The 19746-nt window shown below is 52.0% G+C and overlaps 1 protein-coding gene across 2 annotated transcripts in view; it reads left to right on the top strand.

The window, feature by feature from the left end:
- The first annotated feature begins 9142 nt into the window (after positions 1-9142).
- TTC7B (tetratricopeptide repeat domain 7B) overlaps positions 9143-19746 on the top strand; it is a 238998-nt gene continuing 228394 nt past the window's right edge. For both annotated transcript variants that reach the window (XM_065871941.1, XM_065871942.1), the window contains exon 1: positions 9143-9263. In XM_065871941.1, coding sequence (XP_065728013.1) covers positions 9143-9263 — 121 coding nt within the window. The remainder of the gene's footprint in view (positions 9264-19746) is intronic.

Genomic DNA, 19746 nt, shown 5'->3' on the forward strand with positions numbered 1-19746 from the left:
TCAGTGTGTTTGGATTGAAACAAAACAAACTTTCCACTTTCACCAAAGAAACGCGAGTTACCTCAGGATGAGTAAATCCAGCCTTTGGGGTGGGTAAGAGGTCTTTTTTCTGGGCATTTTCATTTCTCCCTTCAAGAAGAGACGCACTCGTCGCGTGGTTCTCCCCTTAGGGTAAGTAAAAGCTGGGCAGAAGTTTGCAGACTCGCCCTGAAATTCCTGGATCTCGGGCGCCCAGCTGCCACTGGCCAACCCGCCTTGCAGTCTGCGCCGGCGCCTCGGGGATCCGCCAATGAAGCGCTGAGGAACTCCATGACTTCATTGGATTACTCTCTCATTGGCTGCTGCCGCCGCCCCGGACCCTCCCCTTCCATTAGAGCTCGGGAAAACTGCGCGGGACCCGCCCCTAAATGGAAGGCAGGTTGAGTTCTTAACCTCGTCTTCGAGTCTTGCGGACTTCTCTTCAAACAACAGATACCTCAGAAGGAAAATTCTGCTTTCTGACAAAGACTTGAGCGTGCCTCTCAGCCAAAGTACTGGTTTTCTGCGCTGACCTTTGATTGCTGCATCGCTGAGGTTTAGCTGGTGTCTTCAACCTTTCTTAGGTACCTGGCAGATCACACGCGTTTCCCACTTGCTTTAATCGTGTATTTGAATGAGTTTTGTCCTGCATCTCAGTGGATGAGTTTCTCAAGCCCCAATTTACTGTGGAATGCTAGTGATCATCTGTCCCACATTTTACCTGGGAAGTAAATTAGGTGGCTCCCACAAGGTCACACAGCTGCTTGGTGAACAGAGCTGAAAATCAGATCCAGGGCTCCAACTGCAACCTCAGTGTTGCACACCTCCACCCCACCACACCCCACCCGCCGTCTGATGCCTGAGAGCTCAGAGCAGCATTGCAGTCCAGGAAGCTCAGCCTGTAGGAGAGCCCACAGACTAATAAGGGATAATCCAGGTTTCCTCACATTCTAGCAACTGCCTAACTCCCAGTTTGACAGGATAGGGTCATGGACTACAATCTCCCAGAGCAGTGCTCTCATTTTACAAATGAAGAAATTGATGGGTACTTGATCACAAACCAGTTGTTGGTGGGTAGAGGCCGGACTTGACCCAGGCCTCCTGCTCTTCTTGTCCAGCGATGAGCCCCAAATGCTGGAAAGAATGGGAAGCCCACGAGTCCCCAGGGAAAGTTTTGTGCAGTGAGCATGGTTTCAGTACTGCAAGCACTAATTTGGGAGTAAGGAAGCAATCCGAAGTGTTTGTATGCTTCTCTGGCTGGCCAGCACTTCAGGTGAGCCTTCATCCCCAACCTTTCTTACCAACAGGTTCTTTGCTACAGGAAAGGAGACCAAGCTGTGGATTTTTTTCTCCTCTGACGTAGCGGGTGATCTGGTGCTTGAAGTGTCTGAATGCTATGACCCTCTTTTGAGTCAAGGATTTTTGAAAACTCAGGACCACTCTGTTAGATGGGGAGACTTGGCAAGCAGACTAGACCTGAAATCCTTTTGCAAGGCTTGGCTCAGAGTTTACCTCCTGCAAAAATTCCTGGAATCCCCACCAACAAAGGTGGACCAAGGGCTCCTTCAGCCCCCAATGCTCATCTGAGTCCAACTGCAGTGCTATTGTTCACTTCTTTGTCCCCTTTCCAACTAGACCATGAGTTCCTGAGGGATGGCATCACAGTTTATACAATTTTGTATTCTCAGGGTCTAACGTGGTCTGACACATAGTAGATGCTCAATAAATGTTTGTTGAATTGAACTGTGGAAACCTTGCACGCTAGTTGCCTTGTGCAGGGGAAGATCACTCGCAGTTCCTAACAGATGCAGATTTTGTGTTTATGAGGCTCCTTCACACAAAATGAGACTTCTCACTGTTTTTATTAGTAAAGTGTTTGAAATGAAAACGTCACAACTGTTTGCTAATATTGGGTTGGCCAAAAAGTGCCTTCAGTTTTTAAGTAAAAATAAAAGACACATTTTTCATTTTCACCAAGAACTTTATTGGACAACATATTCATCCTTTTGTTCCACTACGTTCTGTCATTTTCCAGGCAACTTCATAATTCCATCTTCCCAAAACTTTTTATCGTTTTGAGTAAAGAACTGTTCCAGATGCCTTTTACAGTCTTCCAGGGAATTGAAATTTTTTCCATTAAGAGAATTTTGTAAAGACTGAAATAAATGGAAATCCGAACATGCAATGTCTGGTGAATACTGTGGATGAATCAGAACTTCCCGGCCAAGCTGTGACAGTTTTTGCCTGATCATCAAAGAAACATGCGGTCTTGCGTTATCCTGATGGCAGATTATGCGTTTTCTGTTGACTAATTCTGGACTCTTTTTGTCGAGTGCTGCTTTCAGTTGGTCTAATTGGGAGCAGTACTTGTTGGAATTAATCGGTTTTCCGGAAGGAGCTCATAATAGAGGACTCCCTTCTAATCCCACCATATACACATCACCTTCTTTGGATGAAGACCAGCCTTTGGTGTGGTTGGTGGTGGTTCATTTCACTTGCCCCACGATCTCTTCCGTTCCACATTATTGTACAGTATCCACTTTTCATTGCCTGTCACAATTTGTTTTACAAACAGCACGTTTTCATTACATTTAAGTAGAGAATCACATGTGGAAATACGGTCAAGAAGGTTTTTTCACTTAACTTATATGGAACCCAAACATCAAAGCGATTCACATAACCAAGCTGGTGCAAATGATTTTCAGCACTTGATTTGGGTATTTTTTTGAGCATGTCAGCCATCTCCTGCATGGCATAACGTTGATTGTTCTCAATTAATGTCTGGATTGGATCGCTATCAACTTCAACTGGTCTACCTGACCATGGAGCATCATCCAGCAAGAAGTCTCCAGCATGAAACTTCACGAACCACTTTTGACATGTTTGATCAGTCACTGAACCTTCTCCATACACTGCACAAATCATTTTTTGTGTTTCAGTTGCATTTTTACCTTTCTTGAAATAATAAAGCATAATATACCGAAAATGTTGCTTTTTTTTGTCCATCTTCAACATTAAAATGGCTATACAAAAATTCACCAATTTTGATGTCTTTTTTTTAAATGCACGCTGATATGACAGCTGTCACATACAATCTAACAAAATTGTTTCAAATGAAGTTAAAGACAGCTAAGTGCTACTGGAGCCATCTTATGGAAAAAAACGAATCTTTTGGCCAACCCAGTACTACTCCATAAAAACAAACAGATCCCTTGTGCTTACCTAATTCCTGATTGCCCTTTAAAACTACAGAAGTGTGAGTCAATTGCATTATTCAAATCAGAACCCTCCATGTGTTTTCTTCTGTGCCTGGTCTGCTAGGAAGCTCAAAAATCATCCTATCCACACTCTTAGGAACAGTCTCCTCCCTGGTGACAGGTATAATGTTCTCCCCTATATCTGTGTAGTTTCTGATCTTTACTTTGCTGTTCATTTAGACATATAAGCCCACTCTTTGCCTTTCTGGGAGAAGGTAGGACAGGTGATATATAGGGTAACAGGAAAGTATCCCCAGAACTGCAAGTGTGAAAAAAACACTCACAAAGATAAGTGATTTCTATCATACTGACTAAACCGAAAACTAACTCGATTTTTGTTATGGTGTCCAAAGCCTAGGCAAGGTTATCATGAATGGAGAGGAAAAGTGAAAAGTCTCAGAGCTATTCCAGCTTCATCCTGGGCAGGAGGACGCAGATCTGAGACACATGGATATTCTCAGCCCCAGAGAGGTGGTTCAGAAATGGAACCAAGAAGGCTCACAGAGCTTTTCCAGGGCTTGGGTAATGACCTTCTTGAGACTTTCCTCTCTCTGGTTCCAAGTCCACACTCACCAAGCAACCTCCAAGCAAGCATTTCAGCTTTGCAAGCATCCTGACACCGGGAACTAGGTCTCTGGGTATGGGGCACTGGGGGACGGCTTCCATCATAAATGGAATTGGCATGGAGCATAAGCGAGGGCCGCTGGTAGACTTCACTGTGGGAGCAGGTGGAGCACCCTGGAGCACCCACGTGTTTCCGGACTTGCAAAGCTGAAGGCCGTGCAGGAACGTGGTTTCCGCACTCAGGTCATGCCGTGCTGGTTCCCTCCTTGAGCAGCCAGCCAGCCAGCCTCCTACACCTGGCTGTCCCTCTCAAATGGTAACAGATGGTTAACTGGAAACACCAGCTCGGTGCCTGCAGTGCGGTTGCTCAGCAAGGATCCCACTGGTTTGTTCCTACAGTGGGAACCATGGCTCCAGGCAGCAGCAGGTGACCCTTGGGAAGAAAGTCAGGGGACCCCGGGGTATTTTAAGGGGGAGAGGGGCACAGAGCCATCTTGAGTCATCCTCAGAAACCCTGCTCAAAACAGTGGCAGCGATGTAGCTTTATAAACAGCAGCCTCATTCATAAAAGCACACCTGGGCACTGAAGTGTGATAAACCTGGAGGATGGATAATATACTCCATGCCATGGAGTATTACACGCTATAGAAAAGGAAGGAACCACAGCTACGCATAACAGGGACAAATCATGGGGCGTAATGAGCAACAAAGCAAATTACAGGAAGGACACCATTTAGAAAGCACGAAGCTAAACAGCCTCATACGGTTACATATGACACTCATATTACTAGGGGTGGCAGGAAATGTGTGGTGATAAAACTACTTAAAAAACAAAATAAGGATGTAATCAACACAAAAATCAAACTTGTGGTTAACTCTGAGATGGTCAGTTGGGTCCCTGGTGTTCACTTTATTATTTTATTATATAGGCGCCTCTTGATTATATGTTTTTGTAGGTGTCAAAAACATAACTAAAGACATCCAAAGGCACTGCAGCTATCATGACTCAAGCACGAGCACTGTGGCTGGTCCCCCGGTTCGTCACAAGCGCTGCTGTAGTGCCTGCCCACAGGGCTCACCGAGCACACGTGGCTCACACCCCCCGGGCTCTGGGGAGTCTCCCCGCTCAGGCAGCCAGATGACAGGGCTGCTGCCTGGCATGGTGAGGTCAAAGGTTAGCAGCGGTTATTCTGTTAGCACACTGAGGACCCTTGACATCTCCTCTCTCCGGATTTCCATCTCCCCCTCAAACCTGACCCATATGCTTCTGCAAGCTGATTTGCACTCGACTGCAGGCCTGTTTGCCTGGAGTACAACTCCCGCCCCACCACTTTCCTTCTACTCGTTCAGCCGTTCAACAAATATTTACTATGCACCTACTACGTGCCAGGCACCATTCTCAGTGCTGGGGATGCAGCAGTGAACAAGACCACACAAAAATCCCTGCCCTCGTGGAGCTGACATTCTAGTGAGGGAGGCAAACACTAAATTAATAAATATGAATCAGGTGGTGACAAGCGGAAGCCTAGAGCTGAGTAAGGGGACAGGGAGTGGAGGGAAGGGCAGGGAGTGGGTTTGGATAGGGTGGTCGGGAAGGTCTCTCTAAGGAGGTGGCCTTGGGTCAGGGACCTAAACGAAGGGAGGGGACCACGTGGGTATGTGGGAAGGGTCTTCCAGGCTGAGGGAGGCACAAGGGTAAAGGCCCGGCCCCTGCTCACTCAAGTCTCTTTCTTTCCCTGGGGCTCCCCCGCCCCTCCCCAGCCTGTCTTCTTTCTCAAGCCCTCTCCCCTCTGCTTACCTCTTGCCCTATTCTAGTTGTGGGTGTTTTTTTTTTTTTTTTTTTAATTGAAGTATAGTTTGTTTGCCTTATTCTAGTTGTCCAGGGGGCCCAGGCTTTTGGGGGAAGAGGACGGGGACGTTTCCAGACCACCGAGGCATCCCATTTGCACTGACCTTTGCTCTGAACATTTAACCCGTCTCCATGGCTCCTGGCAAGACAGCTCTCCTGCAGGAATTATCCTGGAGTCAGACTTCCTGAGCCATCTTCCACTTAGCTCCTTTCCTGCCAGCCAGGCCTCAAGGCTGGATTCGGCCTACAGGCTGTGATTTTTCACATCCTTGTCAAACCTGTAACAGCAATGCCTGGAAAAAAGATGTCGGCTTAATTACTATTATTAGCACCAACGACTTCCTACTGCTGAGGTTCCCTGAGTGCCGCCTGCAGGTAAACTCACCTGGAAAACCATTTGGGGATGTTCTCCCCCTGTGATCACCTGTATATCTCCGGGGTTGCTGTGGCAGCTGCTAGAGCAGCCCGGGCAACGGATGAAGATCAGAAAACATAGCAGATGTGGGAATGAGCCCAGAGACCAAGGAGCCCAACTGTCAGGCTGACAATGTTTATCAGCTTCTGCTCCCAACCCCCAAATCCCAGCAAACTCAGAGCTCAGGCAGATGGTCAGAAGGGTACGCTGGTGGGTGTCAGTCACTTCCAGGACGGCCTGCTGTGAAGGTGGAAGCCTCAAATGTAGTCACTTATTGTTGTGTTAAATCCTGAAGGAATACATTTGCAGGCTGATTCTTGACCTTGGAGATCTCCAGCCTCATTCATTCATTCATTCATTCATTCACTCTTTCATTCAAGCTCCTACACTGTGTAAGACCCTACACTGGGTGCAAGGGGTACAGACACACGGAATGTCAGGGCACACTTATTGCACTCTTAAGGTCTATCAACACCCTCTAAGTGCCTTACCTGTACTTCCTCATTTAATTCACAATCAACTCTACAGGGTAGGTATTATAGCTGAGGAACTGTCGGCGGGCAAGGCAGGAACTATTAGTGCCACTGCCCAGGCAGCACATGCCGAGTCAAGGGTCAAGGTCTACTCTGCCCTCGTGAAGACACAGGCCTTCTCTCTGGAACTTATCAGCTGGCGGGGGAGCACAGAGATGGACACCAATAATACACCTTACAGTGTGGTAACTGAGGCAGTACAAACATCAGTCATTATATGACAGAGTTTGTTATAAGAAGCCCTATCACAGAGGGAAAGAGCAACTATTGTGGGATCACACAGGATCTGTCAGATGTTGAGCACGGCTTCTTGGTGACCCTTGGCTTGGGTCTCAAAGAATGCACAGGAATTTCCCTCCTGGACCAGAGGGGAGAGAACTTCCTGTGCAACCATCTGGAGAAACAGACCTCCATGCTAAGAGGAAATATGAGCGTCCGGGGTGGAGGATGGTGGTGGAAATACTTCCTGTGGAGATTCCTTCTACTTCTCTTCCTATTTCTTCTTGGTGAAACTAAAGAATCCAAGCCCCCAAAGGGACCTCTGTTGAAACTTTGACATTGTATTTCCCCTCGAGCTGTCCATAGCATCTGAGGCTCATCAGGCCAACCTTCATCACCTCATAGGTCCTTGCAGGTGCCTGAGGTTATGCCGGTCACATCAGAAGGCATCTCCGGATCTTCCTTCCTCACATCTCTGGATATCTGAGTTTCAGCTTCACCCTTGGTTGACTGGTGTCCATGTCTTTTCTTACCAAGAACAGCCCCGGGGCTGCTGAGGGGATGAGAGACAAAACTGCAGGTAAGAACTCCTGGAAAGCTAGAGTAAGGCACCCCTAGAAGGGATGATGTTGACTATGACTTGGTGCTTCCTCATACCTGACATTCCAGACTGTCAGCTCCATCCTCAAATGCGGTATCCAGAATCCAACCCTCTCACCACTACCACAGCTATCACCCTGGTCCATCCACCACCATCTCCCTCCTGAACTACTGGCAGTATTCTCAGCCCTGCAGCCACAGTGGTATTCCTAAAATGTAGGTCACGTCATGACGTTCATTAAAAGTCCTGCATGGATGCCCCATTTCACCAGAGGAAAAGCCAAAGTCTCCATAATGGTCCAACATGAACTCAGCTCTGACTCCCACCTCTGAACTCTCCTGCTTCGACCCCCCCCCTTACTCTACCCCAACCACTTGGGTCTCTTTCCTGTTCCCCCAGCTTATTAAATATGCTCCAGGGCCTTTGTACTTGGTTGCGGTACTCTCTGCCCAGAGATGTTCTCTCTCACCTTCTTCAAGTCTTTGTCCAATGTCACTTCAAGGAGGCCGTCTCTTACCACCCTGTCAATTCTTTACTCTCCTCATTGGACCCTGCTCTGTTTCTTCAGCTAACCATTTTTACCTTCTGATTTACTACTTTATTTTGCTTATTTATTCCCCTGCCTGGAATGTAACCAAGGCAGGTATTTTGTTAGCTTCCTGCTGTATCCCCAGCACCTGCAACAGGACCTAGCCATAGTAGGTGATGACTACATAGTTATCGGATAACTGAAAGAAGGCACAGTTTGGACGCCTGCCCTCAGCTCTGTCTGCAAGGCCAAGACAAGGAAACCCCCCTGCGGACTCTGCATCCTCCTCAGAGGGCAAGGTAGCTGACATCTGAGCTGGCAGTCCTTGCCCGGTTCAATCCAACTCGCCTGAACATACATTGATGGAGCCCTGGGCAGGTGCTGAGCCTGCCTGAGAGGGATGAGTCTCCACCCACCTCGAACTGGGTGGGGCGAAGGCTGCCTGGGGCAGAGGGGGCCTGCTAAGGGGCACAGGCCAAGCCAGGCCCAGAGGGATCTCCCAGAAACCTGAGATGGCAGGGCAAGCTCAGGCAGGCCTCCCCGTCACACCCACCTCATACCCCAGGCCCACTAGTCCGGCCTGGCCCGTGACCGTCCCCAGGGTCACTGCCCTTTCTAGGCCCTATTCCTGAGGGTCTGTGGGGCTCCCAGTCTCTGCCTCCCTCCCTCCCTCCCTTTCTCCCGGGTCTCCCTCCTCCACGCCCCCATTCTGCCAGACCCCAACCACCACAGCCCCTGCTTTTCCTCACCTCTCTCTTCCACGCCTTCCCCCTCGAATCTGGACCCCAGCCCCAGCCCCCCTCCAGGTCCCATTCCCGGGCCTCCTTCCCCGACCCGGCCTCCGCAGCACCTCGCCCCTCCCCTCCCCCTGGCCCCGGCCCCGGCCCCGGCCCCGGCCCCGGCCCGGGCCCGCGCTGCGGCTCCGGCCCTGGCCGGTAGGGGCCGCTCCTCGCGGCACCCGGGGCCCCGCCGCGCCAGCCGCCGCCGCCCGCCTCCCCGCCCCTTCCCCAGCCGGCGCTCCCGTTACGCCGCGGAGCCGGGAGCCGGAGCCCGAGCCCGCGGCGGCAGCGGGAGGCGGCGACGGGGGCGCCCGGGCGGCGGCGGCGGCGGGGCCTGCGGGGCCTGCGGGGGGGCTGGCCGGGCCCGGCCAGGCCGCGATGGCGACCAAGAAGGCGGGCTCGCGGCTGGAGACGGAGATCGAGCGCTGCCGCTCCGAGTGCCAGTGGGAGCGGATCCCCGAGCTCGTCAAGCAGCTGTCGGCCAAGCTCATCGCCAACGGTACGCGCCGGGCGCTCCGGCCTGGGCTGCTGGAGGCGCCGCGGCCTCCGCCGATCACCGGGCCGGGCCCCCGAGGCGCGGCGGGGCGCGGGCAGGGGCGCGGCCGGGTCACGAGGGCGCTGCGCCCGGAGATGTGCGCGGCGGGGCCAGGGCCTCGGGAAGCCGGGGTCCGCGGAGCGGCGCGGTGGGGGCCTCCGGCGGCCGAGGGCTTGTGCCGGGCGTCCCAGAGTTCCGGCGTGCAGGGCGGGCTTCTGTGGAGTCAGGGGGTGGGTGTCTCGGAGTTGGCTGCTGTACTGGGGTCCCAGGGGGTCAGGGGCCGGCCTAGGGGCTCTGAGAAGTTGGAGGTGATGGGGGGAGGGTGCGTCCTCAAGACTCGGGTGTGGATGTATGGGGATCCAGGGTGTGTGTATGGTGTACTCGGAGTCATGATGTATTTACGGGGGTCCTGCAAATGGGGGTGGTGAGCAGAGACCCCTGGGAAATATGCTCTGTAAACAGATGGCGTTCAAGGGGCTCCAGGTGGAAGCCCAGGCTTGGGGTGTGTGTGGGGTGGTGGTGGAAATCAGGTTGAGATGTGTCCCGGGATCCAGAGGGTAGGATGTCGAAGCTGTGGATCTAGGGAGGTCGGGTTTGGGAATATGGGGGAAATAGAGTCAGGGGAGTCAGGAGGGAGAATATTGTGGAGAGAGGTGGCAATGTGGTTGAAGAATGTTGGGAAATGGAGTTGGGTGTGTGAGGGGCTTGGGGCCTAGAGGAAGAGGGGGTCGGAGAGATCCAAGGAGTAGGAACCCGGTGCCTGGAGTTAGTCTATGACCCGGTTGACTCAACTGGTTCTCATACCCAGTGGAATCAAAATTGCATCCAAAATGCCATTTCAGAGCATAGCTCCACGTGTCCTTATTTGTTTTGGAAGCAAGTATCCTTAATATTTGCTTGTCTTTTGGTGCCCGCCAAAACCGCAGGCACCGATGCACTGGCGAGAGGGCAGAGGTTTTGTCACATTTCATCTCAGGCTTCCTGAGGCTGGGTGAGCACATGTTGGCTGAACAAATGAATGAATGAAAGAATGAATAAATGACACTGTTCTGAGAAAGGACCACCACACTGTTTTCAACCTTCTCGCCTCAAACTACCCAGAACTGGAGAGGGATGTCGTGTGTCCTCTTCAGGAATGGTTTATATTTGTACCTTTTATAGTATCAGAGCCTCAAAATAAGAACTTGGTTTTGTGCACTCTCAACTGTGGTACCTTGCTTTGGGCCGGTACTTCCTGGGCAGGTGCAGGTGCCATGATCATACCAGGGGCATGGAGGAAGCACAGACCTACCTGGGCTCAGCATGTGGAACATGTTGACTCTTCTCAGTTACGCGAGCATTTGAGGAAAAGGTGTTCAGTCCCCTGGGCCCCAGTGGCAGCCTGACCTTGCTGTCCCTGTAAGGGTCACGAGCTTGGCCTCTTGCTTCTCTTCCCCGTACCTGCAAAGTTTTCTTGTATCTTCAGAGCTCGACAATCCTGGGTCTACTTTGTCACTTCCCAGCTGTGTGGGCATATAATACCTTCAGGGCGTATTATACCTTCAGGGCATATAATACCTTCATTGATCTTAGGATTAAATAAGTTCATTTGTGAGCCCCCTGGTTTTTCCCTTCAGAACCCACTTGTTTCCTGCTTTATTTACTCATTCAACCAGTATTTGCATGCCCGCATGTGTCGGGCATCAACAGTGGTGAAGAGCACTGACCAAGCTTCTACCGTCATGCGCTTACCTCCTCTGAGGAGACAGATGGTAAGCAAATATGGACATAGTAAACAAGGTAGCTTCAGATAGTGAGAAGTGATTTGAAGAAAACAGACAAGATCCTGTGACTGAGAATGATGGGTAGGGGAGGTGGGGTAACTCAAACTATGGTGGTCTCTGGAATGAGAGGGTAGATGGGCTTTCAGTGGCATGAGCCGATCTTACCTTCACGGCCCCTCTAGGCTTGGCTCCCTTTCCAAGGCTTGGTCCCTAGAATCTAAGCCACAGTCATTAATGGGGCTTGCGGGGGGAGCAGTGGTACGGGGCACAGTGGTCCATGGGTCTATGTGCAAGTTTGGTTTGGGGAAACTCATGAGAGAGAGACTTTTACCCCAAAACCCGCATGGTAAACAGCCATTGATGGCCAAAGGTCACACAGACTAGAAAAGGTCAAAGAGATTGCTCAGGAAGATAAAAAAAAAAAGAAAAAGGATGAAACAAAACAGAATTATTGCGGCTTTCCTTTGGGGTTCAGAGAAGTGCTTATAGGAGGGTCTTTCCCTTTCTTTGGCTGATGGGGGCTCCCCTGACTGGCAGTGGGACTTCCTCCTGGCTTTGGGGGCACCAGACCCACCTGGGTGCGCTAGACCTCAAGTTTTGGGCAGATTTGGCAGAATCCCTAAGCTAAAACATTTGCTGTTGAGAATAAGGACAGCGAGTTAATGTCATGTTTATCATACTAAGACAGTTACCTTGAAGGCAACCACAGGCAGAAAAGGGCACAGTCTTTGGAACCAGCCAGACCAGTGCCTGAGTCCTGGACCTGCCACTTCCTAACTCTGTGACCTTGGTCAAATTACTTAACCACTCGGGGCCTCAGTAGTTTCATCTTAGAATGAGGATTAAAAGACTTACCTTGTAGGGGTTGTTATGAGATTCAAAGGAGTCTAAAGACTCCCAGGGCTAGCCACAGAGCCTGACACCTTAGTAGGCAGGCCCTTCATTCATTCACTTATTCATTCATTCCACAAAAACTGAGTACTTGCCAATGTGCTAGTCACTGTTTTAGGCACTGGGGATCTACCAGTGACCACATCAGACAAACATCCCTGCCCTTATGACACCCACATTCTAGTAGGGAGGGGGCAGGGAGACAGATAGATAAAATCATGAAGTAGGATGTCAGATGGTGGTAAGTGGTATGAGAAGAATAAAGAGGGGAAGAAGAAAAAGTGCTTTGGGGTGGGGTGGGGGTGGGGCTTGTTTAAATGGGTGGCCGGGGAAGGCCTCGGATGGGAAGGCAGCATCTGAGATAAGAGCTAAGTTGGTGGAGTGTGTTCCAGGGAGGGGACTTCAAGGGCAGAAGCCTGGTGAGGGCAGAGGGGCGGTAGGGCCAGATGGCATGGGACCTCGTGGGTCATGGTTAAGGCTTTGGGTTTTCTCTGAGTGATGTGGGAGCCCCGGAAAGGTTCTGAGCAGAGGAGTCACTCGATCTCGCCTGCAGTGAGCCTCTCTGCTCAGCACATCAGCGTCTGTGCTTGGGCATGGCAGCCCCTCCCCGTGGAGGCTGGTAAATAGCGGACACTTTCAGAGCCTGCTGCTCCAGCCTGACTCCTTTGAGATAAATTGGTTTAGATAGTTTTGCCAAGAGGTGTATAAGGAAGAAGAGGGCCAATGCCAAGCTGGAAACAGAGCCCAGAAGTTCCTTTTCTGCCTCATACCCCACTGCTCTCACTGTTTTTAATCACTCCATCTCAAGGAACCAAAATGTGTGGCAGCTAAATGCCAGGCCCTGATGAGTTCCAGCAAGAGAGTGGGGATGGGAATACATACAAGCTAAGGGGGATGGGAGAGTCCACTCAAGCCCAGGCTTTTGCTACCTCAAGTGTGGTCAGGGGTCCAGAGCATGGGCATCGTCTGGGAGCACGTGAGGAGCGCACACTCTCGGGCCCCACCCCAGACCTGCAGGGGATTGGTGGGCACAGGGAAATGGGAGGGGCCCTGGCCTGGATATGGCGTGGCCGCCTGAGAGGTCAGGGGTGAACATGGAGAACCACACATCGGCTTCTTGTCGGCTCACAGGTCAGCCCTGGCTGTGGGAGGGCAGTCCCAGCTGGCTTCTCTCCCCAGAAGGTCACCCTCTAGCCTCCTGGTGGTTAGGTTCACTGCTGTGTGAGAAAGTGCAGTGATCTGGCCCCTGGGCTTCAATTCGGACTCTGGCTGGCTGGGTGACCTTGAGCCAGTTACTTAACATCTCTGAGCCTGCGTTTCCTCATCAGTAATATAGGGTTAATAATACCTAACCCATCAGGATGGCTGTGAGGATGAAATGAGTTGATATATGTTAAACTTGGTATTTGCAAAATACTGGTGTTCACTCCTTCCTGCTGACCCAGCACGACCCTGGGCAAGACAGGCCAGGTCCTGGCTATCACCTGGTTGGGAAGAAGTGTGGGAGACCTCGGGATGACACACCTGAGCTGGGCCTGGTCAAGACTTCCGCATATTTCAGTAACAGAACAGGCCTTTTGGGGCCTGCACCCGCCCCGAAAGACAGCCGCTTGCTCTGAGGCAGTGTCGGCCTCTCCCCACTTCCCCAGGCTGCTCAGCTTCTCAGACGGGCTCAGTCGCCGAGCTCACTTAGAGCAATTAGGCCCTGATCATAGTGTCTCCTGAAGGGACCATCGCCCCTCTGGTTAGGTGTGATTTGCGGTCACTTTCCTTACCTCTTGCTGAGGGGTAGGTAGGGAAGTGGTGCCTGAAACAAAGAATATTTAGGGGGGCAAAGCTTGGTTACGAAATATACTTAGACCTTTGAGTGAGAGTGAGGTTCTCGCCTTTGCCAATAGCTGATATTCCTGTGGTTTGAAGGAGGGCACGGGTGGCATTGTGGCTTCCCCTTTCGGAGGAGGGCCGGGCTCGCTCAGTCCCCTGGAGATTTCCCAGAGAGGCGGAGAGGTAATGGTGGATGGGGGGCCCCTCTGCCCGCCTGAGTGGCTTCTTAGGAAACAAGGCTGAGGTGTATCTGAGAGCCTGCAGCGGGGTGAGAAGGTGGCCCTGACGTGTAGGAATGGCTTCTTTGGACACTCCTGGGATACGGCAGACTCTCGGGAAGCCCCCAGACACAGGGGAAGGAAACTTAGGAGACGCTCCCTCCTGGCTTTCCCAGGCCAGCGTCCTGCTTTCAAATGCTCTGTCCTGCTGTCCTCTGAAGGACATGCCTTTGTGGCAGACCACACGTCCTGATTTTTGGATCCAGAAGATTCACTTATTCCACAACGCACGTGGGTGGCTCTGAGCTAGGCATTGGGGCTCACGTGGTCGCTGTGGTCAGGGCAAAAACACTGTGACCTTGTGGCTCCACACAGTGGGGCTGGGGCTGCTCAGCTCCTTCTGCACGCCCCCCCCCCCCGCCCCCCACCTCCAGGGCACAGGAATTTCAGGCTCCGAGTGGAGAGGAAGGAGGATACCCGACATCCATCTGCTTGGCCAGCAAGCCTTTCCAGCCTGACCTCCATCCCCTTGGTGCGCGGGGCCCCTCCGTTGGCTGGTTTGGCCTCCTGGACCTTCTCGCTCCCCTTGCTTTTCATCTCTCACCTGTGCGCAAGCTGTTGGGTTCCAGAGTCCTCTCTGCAGGTCAGAAGCCTAGCCATCTGTCAGGGTCTGGTTCAGGTTCCTCCTAGCTGTCCTTCCCTCACAGAAAAGGCTGTCGGCCTCTGAGAAGACAACCACAGAGAGTTAGAACCAGATGGGCCCTGAGCGATCACACTGGATAACAGTTTTCACACTGTCCTGTCGAGAAAGCACCCTGGTGACCAGGTGGGCAGGCCTCACTCACTGGAGCAGGTACATTTTCCCTTAAAGTTTCCTTTGAAGGAAGGGCTAATGTGCTTAAAAAAACACATTTGAAACCCACTGATCTAGTCCAACCTCCCCATCTTATAGATGAGAAAACAGGCCCAGAGAGAGAGGTGTCTTCCTTAAAGCCACCAGCTGGCGATGGCAGAGGTGAGCGGAGTGGGTCAGAGGTCTGGACCCTGGGTCAGAGTGTTGCTCTGCCTTGTGAAACCCCATGTGTAAAGTGGGGACACACGTCCAAAATTCCTTTTCTGAAACCCTTGGGGCCAGATGTGTTTCAGGATGCAGAATTTTTCAGAGTGCAGTGTATATACTGGACATTACGTGACACTCCCCGTGGGGTTAGTGGCAGTGCTCCATGAGAAAACAAGCAGTATTTCTACATCAAAACATATCAACAGTCATTGCAAAAGGGATAAATAGACTCCAAATAACCTTATGTTGGTTCCGTTTAACTGCCCAGTAAGTTAACAACAAAACCCAGCTTTTGGTTTGTAGAGAGGTCTGGATTTTGGAAATTATGGACAAGGGATTGTGAACCTGTAATGACAGTGCTAAACTGGTAAGGTGACTGGAAGGACCACATGAGAACAGAACAAAACAAACAAGCCAAAGAGCACCTGAAAGTGCTTTTAGCCCGGGGCCTGCACAGAGTAAGCCCTTAGCAGAGATAGCATGGGCTGTCTCGTGGTGGGTGGTAGCGTCTCCCACCTCCCCGCTCAGGGCCGCTTCCCCTCCCCACACTGTCTGCTGGGCATATGCCTGGTCTTCCCACTGTGGTGGCCCTTCTGAAGGGCAGAGGGTGTGCTCCTGCTTTAGTGGGCCACCAGCCTCCTAGCCCACACTGGGTGTGCTGTGTCGAAGTGGCCCGCAGACTTTCACCAGGGGAGGCTCCTGACCGGTTGGAACCGGTCTTTCAGGAAGCAAGGCTGAGGGCCTTCCAAAATGGATGTGAGGACCAAGGTACAGGTGATGACCCCATCCCTGTGGAGTGTTACGCTGCGGGGACTGGTGTTTACCTGTGGAGTTGGTGGTGTCCATCCAGCATTCTCCACCTCCACCCATTTTGCTTCTTCCCAACTGAGCCCTGATTTTGTTCAGCGGTCGGCCTCTCTGAGTGCCATGTGTTTACGGTAGGTGGGCCTTGGCCCCAAGGCTCTACTCCCTTGCCTGTCATTGGCTGAGGCATGAGCATGTGACTCAGCCCCAGCCCATGAGGCATCAGAGACATATGTTGTGGGAGGGGCTTCTGGGAAGGATTTCTTCATGCTTAAGAGTGACGTACATGCTTCAGGGGGAGGAAGAACATTCTCTCTTCTTGCCCTGGAATTGGTTCATGCTTTTGAGATGTGGAGCTGCAGCCATTCTGTGCCAGGAGGCACTCGGCTCAGGAGTGCGGGGGCTCTGTGGGTTATGGAGGGTGGGGACACGGCGACACAGGGAGAGCCTGGCCACGCTGCCGAGCTGCTGACACTCCACGCCTGCAGCGGGCCTTCCCTGGACTTCCTGTTACCTGAGATAATAAACGCTTTCTCGTTGAAGCCTTGTTGAGCCGCGTGTTCAGTCATTACTTGCTGCTGAAGGCGTTCTAACTGGTGCACCTCTTCGCTTACCCAGAGCACCTGCCGCCGGCCGGCTTTGCACCAGGCTGCACCCAGAGGGCCTTTGCTCGTGATTCACATTGCCCTCAAGTGGGTGGATTCCTGCCCCTCTGGGTGACCTTGTGCTTGGCAGATAGTGGAGGGTTCCAGACCTTTGACTTGTGTGAAAGCTCTTGCTTCCCATCTGAGGAGCCAGGAAGAGGGAAGAGGTCTTTTTCTTTTTAATTTTGAATTTTTATACAATTTGGAAAACTTACTTTCCATCTACAGTTATTACAAATATTGGCTATATTTCCCGTGTTGTACAATACATCCTTGAGCCTATCTTACACCCAATACTTTGTACCTCCCACTCCCCCACTCCTGTATTGCCCCCTCCCCCAACCTGGTAATCACTGGTTTGTTCTCTATATCTGTGAGTCTGCTTCTTTTAAAAAAAAAAAAATTTATTTATTTTTTAATAAATTTTTTAAATTTACTTTTGGCTGTGTTGGGCCTTCATTGCTGCACGCGGGCTTTCTCTAGTTGCAGTGAGCGGGGGCTACTCTGTGTTGCGGTGCGTGGGCTTCTCATTGCGGTGGTTTCTCTTGTTGTGGAGCGTGGGCTTCAGTACTTGTGGCTTATGGGCTCAGTAGTTGCAGCTCACGGGCTCTAGAGCACAGGCTCAGTAGTTGTGGCACACGGGCTTAGTTGCTCCGTGGCATGTGAGATCTTCCCGGACCAGGGCTCGAACCCGCGTCCTCTGCACTGGCAGGTGGATTCTTAACCACTGCGCCACCAGGGAAGCCCCCCTGTTGTATTATTTAGATTCCACATATAAATGATGTCATGCAGTATTTGTTTTTCTCTGTCTGACTTATTTCACTTAGCGTAATGCCCTCCAAGTCCATCCATGTTGCTGCAAATAGGAAGAGGTCTTCTGAGACGTCTCAAAACCATCCCCATCAGCCACCAAGATGGGACTGAGCAGAGTTTGGCACGCGGGTGAGATGAGAGCCATGTAAAGTAGAAAGGGCAGCCGCAGCCACAGGAAACCTGGTGTTGTGGCCTCAGCCCCTGCTACCCTCCAGGTTTGTCTGTCCCTGTTCATTGAGCACAGCACGTGGTGGAGGTGCCAGCACCAGGCAGAACAGATGTTTTTTGGTCCTTTCACGGGCCTGCCAGACATGGAGTCAGAATCCCCAGGTATTTTCCCTCTGAGTGACCTTGTGCACATCGCTTGAACCACTGAAACCTTAGTTTTCCCGACTTCATGGGTGTTAAAACAGTGCCAGTAAGGAAGGAGGATGAACAAGCATTTCTTGAGCTTCAGCGGTGTGCTGGATTGTGCGCATGAACTCTTACGTGGATCCCGGTTAATCATCACAACAGCCACTTGGGGAGTGGGGTCGGGGCTGTGATTCCCATTCAGGGCACGAGGAGACCGAGGCTTGGAGATGTTCATAGAATAGGACTCTAGCCCACTTACAACTCTAGTTCCATTATTCTACACTAATGTTTTTCTAAACTTTTCGGATCAAAGAATCACCGAGCTGGCTTATTAGAACCCAGTTTGTAGGGCTCCACACCTGGTGATTCTGATGCAGCCCGTTTGGGTTGGGGCCTAGGCTTCTGCACTCTTTATAAGCTCCCAGGTTTTGCCAGTTATGCAGGTCCATGGACACGCTCTGAGCTGTACTGAATTAAGGGAGCTCGGACATTATGGATTGCCAGACCTCTCCTCTAGGGTGGCGATCCTCGGTCCCAGATGCGGACTGGAAATCTGCATTTCAAAATTCAGCCTCCGGTGATTTGTGTCATCAGGCATGTCTGAAAGCCCCTGCCCTCAGCCACCATTCTTAGCATTTAAGGAGCACCTCCTGTGGAGCGGGGCGGGGGATGCTGCACCAGAAGACGTAGAGCGAGCTGGTCACCAGCCACAGGAAGCTTCCCGCTCAGGGCAGTCCCTCAGCCTCTGGGCAGCTGACTCACCTGGGGCTGCTTAGTAACTCGGCGTCGCAGGCTGGGTCCGAGCTTCTGCTTCAGGAAGTCTTGGTGGCATCGGGTTCAGGGAACAGGGCTGTTAACCAGCACCTGGGGGATTGTGGCACAGGGAGTTCCCGGACCACACTGAGACATGATGGTCCAAGTGGTGGGACTGTGTCACCTGTGGCCTGAGGAGAACAGTGACGGCATCACTGAAGGCTACAGGGTGCAGCTGGGTTACTGGGCTCTGAGGGTGGTGGGTGAGGCCTGGCAGAGCGTGGCTTTAGGCGGCCTCTCCTGGTCTTAGCACCGGGAGTCCGGTGTCCCGGAGCCCCCTCAGCCCTAGGCAGTGGGGCAGTAGTTCACCCTCTTAGGCGGATGGAGGTATTTCAGCAAAGAGGAAAGGAACCTAGTACAGGACAAAGCGGTGGATTTTGCCCTGTTAGATCCGGGTTCAAATCCTGGGTCCGACACTTACTGCTTGTCCGGCCTTAGGTGAATTACTTAGCTTCTCTGAGCCTCAATCTTTATCTCAAAGGTTACTTTGAGGAACAAATAAGATAATGCAGTTTCTAGCACAGCATTACCTCAGGCAGCCTCACTGCATCAGGAGTATTGTGTGTGGAAGGAGGGTAGAAAGTTCCAGATACTCAGTCCTTTACAGGGTGTGGGCGAAGTGGGCAGGACAACAATAATAGCAATGATAGCAAAGATGCTTAGTGGCAACGGGGTTCTTGTTGTGCTGAGAAGCTGACAACACCCGTGTTTGCTGGGTCATAGAACTAGTAAGCGCTTCAGCCCAGGTCTGACAGATGCCTCGGGCCTTCTCTTCCAGCCACCCATTCAGCACCCAGTGAGCCTGGGGTAGGATGTAGGGGTGCTGCCATGGGTAATGGGGACACAAAGATGAATGAGACCACTGGGCTGGCCACCCCAGGAGGGCACGGCCTTCTGTTCTCTTGTCCATTGCTCTATCCCAAGCACCAATCACGTGGCTGGCACACAGTAGGTACTCAACTAATTATTCAACGAACAACTTGGCCTGTGCTCTGGAGGAGTTAACTTGGATTCATTTACTCATCAGACACCAACTGAACACCTCCTGGGTGCCAGCCCTGTCCTGAGGGCCTGGAACACGAAGATCGCTGAGTCCAGTACATGGAGACTTGGCAGACTGGGCTCGGGGCTGGGGGTGGTGGAGGGACTGGGCTGTGGCGGCGCCCGGGGAGGGAGTGTCCACCTGCGCGTGGTTGCACATCTGAACCTCTTGGTGTCGTCCTAGCGTGACTGGCCTGGACCCGCCTGGGGCTGAGGGATCGC

Source organism: Phocoena phocoena, chromosome 2, assembly GCF_963924675.1.
Source record: "Phocoena phocoena chromosome 2, mPhoPho1.1, whole genome shotgun sequence".
Taxonomy (NCBI): Eukaryota; Metazoa; Chordata; class Mammalia; order Artiodactyla; family Phocoenidae; genus Phocoena; species Phocoena phocoena.